Raw genomic sequence first — 12,052 nt, 5'->3', positions numbered from 1 at the left:
CCAAAATATTACAACCAAACTTTTTAAAAAAAAAAATGAATATACATCAAAAGTTACATTCAGCCGCCCTAAGTGGAAAAAACAGGACTACAACCCTAGTTCCTCTGAGATATCCCCGGCCGTGGTGGTCGAGCAGCTGCATATATACACACCACCACCAAAGCTCTTTAACTCATGATTGGTCAAGCTTTTCTTTTTCCTTACCTGCACCACAAAGCACCCGTGAGCCAAGACTCAGCAAGAAAACTCAACATATGCATAAACAGAAAATATAAACTTCCAGACACCCATCTAGCATATCCAACAATAATAACCAATAGATATAATCGTTCAGTTACAAATAAGAGGTTATTGGACCAGCTTGGGGCTGCTGCCCTAAACAGTTGGCTTAGAGCCAACCCCATGGCCTATGCCCTAGTGATGTGACCATAGAGTCACCTGGGGGCCTCGCCCTTAGCTCTGAATAACTAGCCATAGAGCTAGCACAACCCCTTAGTTTACAAATGACCAGAGAGTCAACCAACGTAATAATACATTGCTGGTTTAGGCCTAAGCCTTTCGACCAGCGCACAACGCGTTTTTGCCGTCCTTGATTAATAAGTCAAGCCCTGATCCAGGAATACAAACCTCAATATAGAAACATATATGGATAGGCCTATCCCAACAAAATACGCACGTATGCATGTTAATCACATAACACCATCGAATAATCATTCTCACAATACTAATCATACCCATTTAACGGGGCCTCATGCCCTAACCACGAAATTCCTACAACAATCATAAAGCACTTAAGCAAGTATCAACCAACATGTGAAGCAATAGCTTAAATATAAATGTCCTCGGGGCCCAAGCCCTAGTCATGATAATTGATAACAATTAGGCCAAGCCCTAATCACATATAACACGTATTGGATGTAGTTTTCTTACCTCAGGTCTGAGTATTGTGTAAATAATAATGAATCTCGAGCACGATCCCAGTTCCGAGCCCCTAGCGATAACCTAGTCACAACCATAATATAGGATTCCATCAATAATGAGCAAATAAAGGCTTCTAGACCGAGTCCTAGCCTCCGAGGCCTCGAGTTCCACTAAACCGGGTAGTGGAATCGATCTTGAGCCCTAAGGAAAAGGTTCCCATTTTTAAAAGCTTCCCAAGGCCAAAAATGCCCAGGCGGGCCGCGACCTGACCTTGAAGGTCGTGGCATGCCCCTCGTACCCGAGAGCCTCCCCCTCTATCAAAGGGAGGTAGGTCGCGACTTGCACTTGAGGATTGCGGCGCGCCTCCCAGAGAAAGACCTCCCAAGGCCTTGGGTTCAAGCTGAGCCGTGGCCCCTCAAGAACAACGTCGCGACTTGGCCCCACGAACCCAGATTTTTCACACTTTTCAATGGCCAAATTCAATCCAAACTAACCCAATTTCACCCCAAAACCATAATTCAATCCCCACAATAGTTCTAACACCTTCCCAGCAACAAAACCCAACATAAATCCAGTCTTAAAACTCATCAAAACACCAATTAAATTCTTCAAGCTAAAAGTTCAAGAACACTTCAAAGCAGCCATAGATTCTATAGAAATTCAGTTATAACAAAGAGTTTGAATGGTTACCTTAGCTATGAATAATGATCCTCTAACCAAAAGCTTTCCAAATCCTAATCCCAAGCCTTCAATTCTTGTGTTTCTAGCCAAAATCCTTCTCAATTTTCCCAAGAACTCGTTTGAAGCAACTTAGAGAGAAAAAGAGTGAAGGAGAGAGAGAAAGAGTCGGTCAAAAGCTTCTGAGTGTTTGTTTGTTTTGTTTTTGGTCTTTTGTTTCCTAAGGCTTAAATGACTTAAGCTAATCCCGAGGCTTTTGGTACCAAAAACATCCCTGAGGGCAAAATGGTCAAATTCCCCAGTATTTCCTCCTAAACTCATTAAATTCAAATATATCTCCAATTATTCATTTCCATTACTCGATAACCCGATTAAATGCGTAATACCCAAAATACCCCTCGACTCGCCCCGAGTCGGGTATTGGGTCTTGTTGTGACTTTCCTGCTAACTTGCTCCCTAGGATCGTCTCGTGTCGAGTAACCCAAATATACCCACATAATAATGTGGCCTCACACATATATCACATAAATATACAATTATGTCTGCAACAGGCCAAACTATCAAAATTTCCCTTCTAATAAGAAACGGGCCCACATTGAGGTGAGAGTTTCAGTTCAACCTTGTGTTTTTGCTAGATTTCTGGGTATAAAATAGTTGATGAACTTAGTTTATTTGTATAGAATTGAGCTGAGATGATGTGAGGTTTCAACTGAGGAGTCTGGGAATCTAAGCCCAAAGGTTGGAGGATGGAGGCTGAGGATTTAGCTGCCATTGAGGTACGGATTCCTTCAATCTTCTGAGAAGTTTTTTGGTTTTAGTTAGGGTTCTTGAGCTTCAATGCTCAGTTTTGATTTATGTATTTGGTGAGGTTCTTAATTAAGTTTTGATGTTTCTATGTTGATGTGGGTGAGATATAGTGATTTATGGGCTCAATTTTGAGTTTGGTTGATGATAAGGTTGGATTTTTGGAGCTTTGGCTCGGGGATGTTCGAAGGAGAAACCCAGAAATTGTCATTTCTGGTGCTAGTGCAAGGTTTAGAGTGCTACAATGCTAGGATGCTTTTCTGGGGGGGGGCTTAAGTTTCTGTTTGTAGCGCTATAGCGCCCTCTGGTAGCGCTGTAGTGCTACCCTGCCTCCAGAACTTGGTTTTTAGGTACTTTTTAGGGTTTTGCTTGGGGGCTCGGGGGGACGGTTTCACCACTTCGTTTAGTGGAATTAGAGGTCCCGAGAGCGTGAGTTTGGTCCCAGGATTGTCCTTTGGAATTTAAACTCATCAAAGTACCATTTATGGTTTGTGACTAGGTTTATCGCCAAGGCTCAGAGCTAAGGATCGTGCTCGGAACCATTTCGCATTCTCTGCTCGGAATTAAAGGTAAGAAAACTGCACCTAGTTATGTGGTTATGTTGGGACTTAGAGTTCCCTATACTTGTATGCAATGTTGTATGATGGTATTATGCCATGTGAGTATGAAATAAACGACCTAAGAGTGCCGGAATTAATATTGGCGCACAAGGACGCGGCTCGACCACTGGTAGCTGAGGTTAATTAAATAATCACTGAGCTTGGCCTAAGCGAGCCAGAGTCAATGGGTTGAACACTGGGCTCGACCTAAGTGAGCCGAAGACAGTGACTTAAACAGAGGGTGCGACCTAAGGGCGTCAACCCTAGTGATTGCATGATATGTTTACTGTGTTAATCTGATGATTATGGCATGTTAAATACTTGGTTAAAAGACTGTTGATTTGTCAATTACTATCCTTGATTATGTGAATGTTGTGGACAGCCGAATATTTGGCATGCTTTGTGAATTATTTGGTTATTGATATTGATTATGCTATTGTGTTATGGTTTTCTTTATGGGTCTCGGCTCACGGGTGCTACGTGGTGCAGGTAAAGGCAAGGGTAAGATGGATCAACCAGGTTGGAGAGCTCTGGGGGCGAGGGGTACATTGTCAGCTGCTCGGCCGCCACGGTCGAGGGATTGTACAGGGACAGAAACCTAAAATGTGTATTTTGCCATTAGAGTGGCCTTGATTATTTATAACTTTTGGAAATGTTGTAAATATGTCTTTTAACCCTGTTTTGGGATCTCATGTGCTAAATATTCATTTTAATGAAAACGACCTGTTTATGACTAAAATCTTTTTAATCTTAATCTGTTTATGACTTTAGATTCATATTTTTATTTAAATGACTTGATTAACAAGTCTTGCACTATTTTAAACACACGGTGTAACGGTCTTGATTATCCAAGGCGTTACATTAGGTATTTTCACTGCCAATTACTCTATATATAAGCTGATTTTTTCTTTGAATTAAGTTAGAAAGAGAGAAAGAAACTTAGAGAGAGATAGAGTTTAGAAGAAAAGAGAAGTTCTCCGCCTTTATTGTGTATTTGAGCAAGACTCCATTGATGTATCATACTCTGTATTTTTTAATCATCAACATCAATAAAACCTCTTGCCCAAGGGGCTGTTCTGTTCGTGGATGTAGGTACCCAAAAAGGTATTGAACCACGTAAGTTTTTCTTCTTGTTCTTATTTGAATTCAGATATTGTTTTGATGTTACATATTTGTTTTTCAATTATTATTGAACTGTGTTTATCATTCTTGTTATTGTTTCTGTTCTTGCTTAGGTGATTCATTTCACAACACTCTTCTTCAATAAGATGTGAATATTTGTTTTCATGGCAATGTTGTGTACTTATAATTAATGTCAAAAAAATCTTTCGAATATTCATTTTAGCAAATTGAAGGATCTGTATTTGATCCTAATCTATCTGGTTCACATTTTGTTTCCTGTTAATGATAAGAAATTGAATTATTTCTTTTTGGGTTTTGTACACGCCACAATGATATATTTTGGCTTCAAGAAATATATGATAATGTACCTAAAGTTTAACAAAGCATAATTGATAATGTATATTATTTGACATGGCCGAGAATATATGTATAGCATATATGCATTAGTATATATATTTGCATTTATGTGGTGCATGTATCAATAAAAATTTAATATTTATCAGTAAAATAAAGGTCTTTTTGCTTTAAGTTAGTTTTATTCTTGAAGTGTATCATTGGTTTGTTGGTGTAAACTCCATGGAAACAGACAAGGTCATAGTTATTTAATTGATTTGCTGGTGTGAAATCCATGGAAACAAACAAGTTCATAATCATTTAAAGTGCTCTCATTAAGGCACTGTCTTCTGAATTCATTATTGGCTATTTGTTTTTTTTTCACAAATATTTAACTATATATCATTATGTTTAACATAGACAAATGTTTTTCTGGTTTTTGTATTATGTTGATGAGAGTTCAAAAGATAAAAACAGTAATGTGGTATATTGAGGTAATGACAATTATAATCAATGAATGTTATTAATAAATATTAGAAATTCATTAAATTTGATCAAGGATTTTCATTATATTGTATATACATTCAGAATTATTAAATGTCTTATTTTTTGAATTAATTTATATTTTAGTTTATTTTATAAATTTGGATTAATTTTAAATAGAATATAATTATATGGTGTTATATGTAGATAGATATTGTAAATATTAAAAGACATGGGGATATATTGATAGTTTGAGAAAATATTTAAAATATAATACTTAAATGATATAGATAAGAGAATAGAGAAATTGTTTTAAGATGTTTTGTAAAAAGTTGATATAAAATAGAAAAAAGTATGGTTTTTGTGATGTATTTTGAATGATAGAGTAGATGAGTTGCTGATAGTGCTCTTAGCTTGTGAAACTATATATATTAAAAGAGTTAAAAAAATCACACGTTTTATTTAATTGGAGGTTAAATTTGATATATTTATATATATGGAAAAAAAGGTTAATTACGGCTAAACTACCCAAATTTTATAATTTGTTATACTTAAATACCAAAAAAGAAAAATTTGGCAGCAAAACTACCCAAACATTATATTTGTTACACTTAAATACTTAATTTTTTTTTTACGGCAAAACTACCAAACTTCATAATTTGTTACACTTGAATATCAAAACAATTAAAAATTTAATATAATTTTATTTTAAATTATTATAAATAACTAAAAAATATATAAAAATAACTTAAATTAATTCTAAAATTGAAAAATAGTTTTATTTAATAAAAAATATTTTTAATCAAAAATTTTATAGTAAAAATAATAGCTAAAAAACGTTTAGCAAGAAAAAATGATTTAAAAAAGTTTTAAATTTTTAAAAGACTTAAATGAATTGAAAAAAATACTAACTTAAATAAAACCATTTTTTAGTTTGAGAATATTAATTTAGGTTATTTTATACATATTTTTTAATACTATATTAGTTATTTTTCATAATTTAAAATCAACTTATATTTTATAAAATAAATAAAATTGTATAAACAAATTGTTTTTTATTAAATAAAACTATTTTTTATTTTAGAATTAATTTAAGTTATTTTTATATATATATTTTATATAATTTTAGTTATTTTCATAATTTAAAATCAACTTATATTAAACTTTTAAATGTTTGGGTATTTAAGTACAACAAACTACGAAGTTTGGGTAGTTTTGTCGTAAACAAAAAAGTTTAGGTATTTAAGTATAACAAATATAAAGTTTTGGTAATTTTGCCGTAAAAAAAAATGTTTGGATAGTTATGTGTAACAAACCATAAAATTTGGTAGTTTAGCCGCAATTAACTCAAAAAAAACTATATGTTACATGTCATGGTGATACATCTCAACCCAAAAGATGTTGAGTTGGAAAATCTAACAATTAACATACTTGCATAACAATTAAATACTAGCTCATATATATATACTTATAATTCTTTTTTTGTTTTAAAAAAAGTCCATGGTTTTTTTATCTGCCTAAAATAATAACTAATTAGACAAGTATGTGGAATGAAATCTATTTTTTTTTTTTAAAAAAAAAGGTAGGATATAGGATGCAGATGAGTGTGGTATTGCACTTGGTCTATATAAATAAAGGATATTCAGATGATCATGGTAACTTGAAAATGGCCTCTGAATCTGATCCTCCATAATGTCGTACATAACATACATCAAAGCACCCCCAGATGAAAGTAATGTGTACATTCTCGGAAGGCAACAAATGCATAACATGGACGCATTCATAACTGCTCAGGTTCATAATTAAATTAGATGATGTAAAAGTTCAAAACTAAACCAAAAAAATCTTGGTGGGAAAAAGTTCAGACTTCCTACATAAGTATAATTTTGGTCCAAATGAATCATCAAATTCGAGTGTGTGCCATAATCAGAAGCCGTATTGCAATCTTACTAGAACATTGAGAGATGTAAACTTGAATTAAGACTTGTCTTCTTCTTCACTGGAATTTGACAAATGACCCATGTAAGCTTCCAGGAGCTCATTTGCATCATCTTTAAACCTGAATATAAAGTTTTGCAAGAACTCAGCCTCTGTATGCAACACCATAGAGTAAAAACTCGGCTCTCTCTTGAATAGCCTTTTCAACTTCAAAAGCTGTAAAACCTTGTACCGAGGAATTACCCGTTTCTCCATGCTAGACATCAATATCCATGGTGCGTGAATCAACATTGACCTTTTAAGCTTAACTGTGTTCAAGTAAAAATCAATTCCAAATTTCAATTTCTCAGGGGAGGTTCTAAACAAAAGTGGTGATCGTCTAAACATCTCTTTACTTTCACCTTCAGAAAAACCGAAACTGCAAATCAAGTCCAACTTTTTCTTACATGCGTCATCACGGATACCACTGACTGCATAGAGTCCATGGGGAAACATTTTAGAGCCTTTCGTAAAACCCATATCCGAAACCTTTGAAACAAGCTCTCTAAGTTTAGAATCTTGCAGAGTAAAGATATGAGGTTGCCTCTTCATTATCAAAGCAAGCTGAGGACCAATAATCCCACAACTCTCCAGAAAAGTACAGTTGGCCAACAACCTTTGTGGGTTCCACAAATTCCATCTGCAACTGAGAATCCGAATGAAGTCTTTATTGTTTCCATTATCTCCAAAAAACTTCTTAAGAATCTCAATACAGGGCACTAATTTTTTCTTCAAACTACGAGTCAATACAGTTGGATTCTTAGAAATGAATTTACCCAATTCAGAGCCCTCTATTCCAAGCTGCTGAAAAACCTCAACCTTTGGTCTGAGGGTCTTGTTAACATCAGCAAACAAGATCTGGGATGACACAAGGACCATAGACTGTATATGGGTTTTAGAGAATCCTTTCTCTAGAAAAAATTTGTGAACTAACTGGGGCTTATTAGGGGACTTAATCGATGAGAAGCGATTAGAGATGGAGACAGCTTGTATTTTGGAAAGTTTGTAGATATTAATCAGGCATATGACAAGGTCTGAGTTTGAGCTTGTAGTTGTGGCGGTTGAAGATAGAGAAGAGAAATGATAGAGAAAACATCTACTTGGGTTATAGGAGAATTGTTGCAAAATTACACGTGAAGGGAATAAGAAATGAGAAATTATACTGTTCAGCATTTTCAACAAAAGATAATTGGATAAAAACTTAAATTAAGAAAAATGGACTGATCAACAAAAACCCACCCACAACCAACAAAATTCCGAAGCAGCCAAATCTCTCACCAGTATTTTCTCAAACACATTGTATGCATTGCCGAACTGATTCCACTTCAGATTCATACACACCAAGGCCGTTTGGAAAAAAATACATCAAATGAAAACAGAGATTCCATGATGTGCGCGTAACTGATTAGCATCTGAGACGAAAAGCTTGAGCATATTCATTAATCAAATCCAGTACACTTCCACAATAATAAACAAAAAAATGACAGAAAGATTAAAAGCTAAAGTTTTCATCAGCAAAGATAAGTCGAGAGAAATAAACTCCTACAATCCAAGGGCTTAGATTCCCGTATAAATAAAAAGGACATTGCAAAGTTAGAGCTTGCTATAGCATTAAATGAAAAGAACCAAACATTTATACAAGTAACAAAAGAAACCCAGCCGCAGAAAACAGAACAATATAACATACATGCTTTGGAAGATATAAAATTACTGCCATGGGTTCTCTTAAGCCAATAACGAACTCAAAATATATGCTTTAAAAGGTGATATAGGAATTGTATTAAACACTTCAAGCACACTAAACTTCAATCCACCGCACTATAATAATCTTATAGAAAGGGAACTTGTGGTATAAAAATTCAAATCAGTATCAAACCCAAGCATTCTCTATTGAGCTTACAAATATATAATATTATATTCATTACATATTTATAAATATTGAATTTTACCATGGACGCAGGGAAGCATAGTTGCTCAACATGCATGCTTTCGAGAGAAAAGAGAAAAACGTCCAAAAACACAGGTCGATTAATAAACGCACTTTCTCGATTTTAGACGACGCCGTTGTGTATTTTACCATGCTCGTTCTGTGTCTCTCTTTCAATATAACTATTGTCTATTACATACTAGTAAATAGTGTATTTAAAAAAAAAATACAAGTAACACCTAATCTCACAACTATATATTTTATAGTTGTATTTATTAGTTTTTTGTTTTTTATATCAACACTTTTAACTCATAACTTCAATTGAAAACTAATTTATTTGATTATTTTTTATTCAAATATTGTGTAGACTAATAAGTGAAATACACAAAAATTAGTATATTACATGTAAATGTTACCTAGTAGGTATCCTATAATATTTTACTTTGTGCACTCTACAATAAAAAAAAATATTTACAATAATGTGTTATAGTGCAAAATCATGTTGTTACTCTAAATTTTAAAGCTCATTCATGTTTAAAAGGTAGTTTGAATCTTCACCCATGATAAAATACTTGCAAAAGATTTATTTGGTATTTTACGTCATCCAATTTTTAGATACATATGCATATTAAAAATAATAATTAATTCTTACATGTGCTCAAGTTTATTTTACTTTTAATTGCACGTATCAAAGTCCAACAATTCCCAAAACAAATTTGTCTATGTAGTTAGTTTCTTGGACCATAAAAGATAAATTATCATAAAATATTAATTAATAACCATAAATTAGATAAAAGTTGAATAAAAATGAGAAAAAAATAGATATAATGGTTTGGAGATATTTTAAAGTGTCACATCACTTGCTTGTGACTCTAATTTATATATATAGACAGATTATATATATCATTTAAATAAATAAAATTAGAATTCAAATTTAAATTATATGTAACATTAAGATATATTTTTGTAAATCTATTTATGTTTGAATAAAAAACATGAATAATTTGAATAAATGTTTATTATTATTATTAGTTTTTATCACAAAGAAAACTTTATTGATCAATAACCAACGAACTACAAACGGAACAAGAGCAAGAAAGCCCCAACAAATTACAGGCAACTAACAAACTCAAGCATTTGTCTCTCTCTAGAAAATAACTTCCTGGAACTTAGATTGAGAACTCTGGTTTTTACAGTTAGTAAACTGAATCAAGTTATCCATTTTAGGAATTGTAAAACAACTATTATCAAAGCAAAAAAAGGTTCCTATTTAACCAAATGAAATAAACTGTGGCAGCTAGAGTCGCGGCTACAATTTGGAACAACCAACCACTCCTTCTACCAGCAATCCACACAGGCCAATCTTCAAGCTTCTCAAGCCAAATCACCTCTCCAAGCCAGCCATAAACTCTTTGCATGATCCTCTTGGAGAAGATGCAGTCAAAAAATAAGTGAGAATGACATTCATCAGCTTGAGTGCAAACCGGGCATAAAATAGATGTAACATTCAAACGACAATAATGGAGCAAATCTCTAGTAAGAAGATGACTATTAACAGCTTGCCACAAAATAAACATATGTTTAGGGGCTGAAAGTTTGCACCAAACAATTCTCTCATAATTAATCTTCTCACAAGTAAGAAGCAAACTGTAAAGACTGCCCAAATGAAGCTTACCATTCACCATAGCAGCCTCCAAAACACTTTTAGATAAAGCGCTACACAACTTAATTAACTTTCGCCAATACCAACTAGAATCTTGCTTTAACACATGGTCCCAAATACTCTCCCCTTTTAAGTAAATGTTATTCACCCATTTAACCCATAACTGGTCTTCCTTAGAAGAAATAGTCCATATGTACTTAGCAAGCATGATCCTATTCCAAGACGGCCCCTCTCTAAAACAGCCCTCCAAAAGATTTCGGACGACACACTTGCTCCTAAGAAGTAAAACAAAATTTACTTCGAGTACCCTTCTCTCCCCAAAGGAAAATTCTACAGAGCCGATCAATGTCTCTAACAACACTCTGAGGCAACAAGAAAATGCTCATCCAATAGTTACGAATCCCCATCAAAACAGAGTGAACCAGTTGAACTCGACTAGCATAAGAAAGATGACGACTAGCCCAGAAATTCAGCCTAAGCCTTATCTTCTCAAGAATAATGTCACAATCGGTAGCCTTCTATTTGGTAGGTCTCAAAGGCACTCCAAGATACTTCAGCGGAAAGGACCCCTCATCCCAGCTGCTGAAATCCCCCCAAAATAGATTTGAGATTTGTTTTTGTTAATAGCCAAGCTTGAAGAAGCACAACACTCATTAAAAACCCCTTGCAAAACTTGCACAGAATCATAATTACCTTTCAAAACAGAATAAGATCATCAGCAAAACAAAGACTAACAAGTTTAAGGGATTTACACATAGGATGGAATCTGAATGATTTGTCCATGGAAGCTTTAAGCAACAGCCGAGTGAGATAATCCATCACAATAACAAAGAGCAGAGGAGAGATCGGATCTCCTTGTCTAAGCCTTTTTCCTCCCTTAAATTGCACTTGAATTCTACCGTTCATCACTAATGAATAGGAGGTACTCCGCAAGCACACCATAATCCATCTAATGAATCTACTAGGAAAGCATAGAGCATTTAATCAATTCTCCAAGAAATCCTAATCTATAGTATCATAGGCTTTACTAAGATCTATCTTCATCGCACACCGAGGAGGACTGTTTTTCCTGTTATAACCCTTAATCAAGTCTTGAAAAATAAGAACATTATGAGCAAGAGATATATGCTTTATAAAAGCACCTTGATTAAGATTAATCAGAGAGGGGAGAACTTTGGCAAGCCAGACACAGATCATTTTAGATATGCACTTATATATTGTATTGCAGCAAGCAATAGGCCTGAATTCAGAAGCATTAGTCGGTTGCTCCACTTTAGGAATAAGAGAAATGATGGTATCATTCAGCAAAGGAGGAATTCTACCTATTTCAAAGAAGTCCAAAATAGCCAAAGATACTTCCACACCAATATCCTTCCACATAGTTTTGAAAAAACCAGCCCCATAACCATCAGGACCTCGGCTCTTAATCGAGTGAATGCTAAATAAAGCAGATCTAACATCTTGGGGGGTGAAAGGTTTAATCAAATCCATCTGAGCACCAAAATCCAAGACCGGACCAAAACCAATACAGCGAGAGTCGATTCT

General features: G+C 34.3%; 1 protein-coding gene across 2 annotated transcripts; it reads right to left on the bottom strand.

The window, feature by feature from the left end:
• Window positions 1-6,587: 6,587 nt before the first annotated feature.
• On the bottom strand, window positions 6,588-9,013 carry LOC133804104 (uncharacterized). 2 transcript variants are annotated; one of them, XM_062242259.1, is made up of 2 exons: window positions 8,867-9,013; window positions 6,588-8,329 (listed from the first exon to the last, which is right to left on the bottom strand). In XM_062242259.1, exon 2 carries the CDS (start codon window positions 8,088-8,090, stop codon window positions 6,918-6,920), a length of 1,173 nt encoding a protein of 390 aa, XP_062098243.1. In that variant the 5' UTR covers window positions 8,091-8,329; window positions 8,867-9,013; the 3' UTR covers window positions 6,588-6,917. The 2 variants fall into 2 exon arrangements, with proteins under 2 accessions (XP_062098243.1, XP_062098251.1); XM_062242267.1 differs by having other exon boundaries at window positions 6,588-8,342; window positions 8,867-9,012.
• Between the last annotated feature and the right edge of the window lie 3,039 nt (window positions 9,014-12,052).

Source organism: Humulus lupulus, chromosome 1 (genome assembly GCF_963169125.1).
Source record: "Humulus lupulus chromosome 1, drHumLupu1.1, whole genome shotgun sequence".
Classification (NCBI taxonomy): Eukaryota; Viridiplantae; Streptophyta; class Magnoliopsida; order Rosales; family Cannabaceae; genus Humulus; species Humulus lupulus.
Note: the sequence above shows the minus strand (reverse complement) of the source record. Positions and strands in the feature narration are given on the sequence as shown.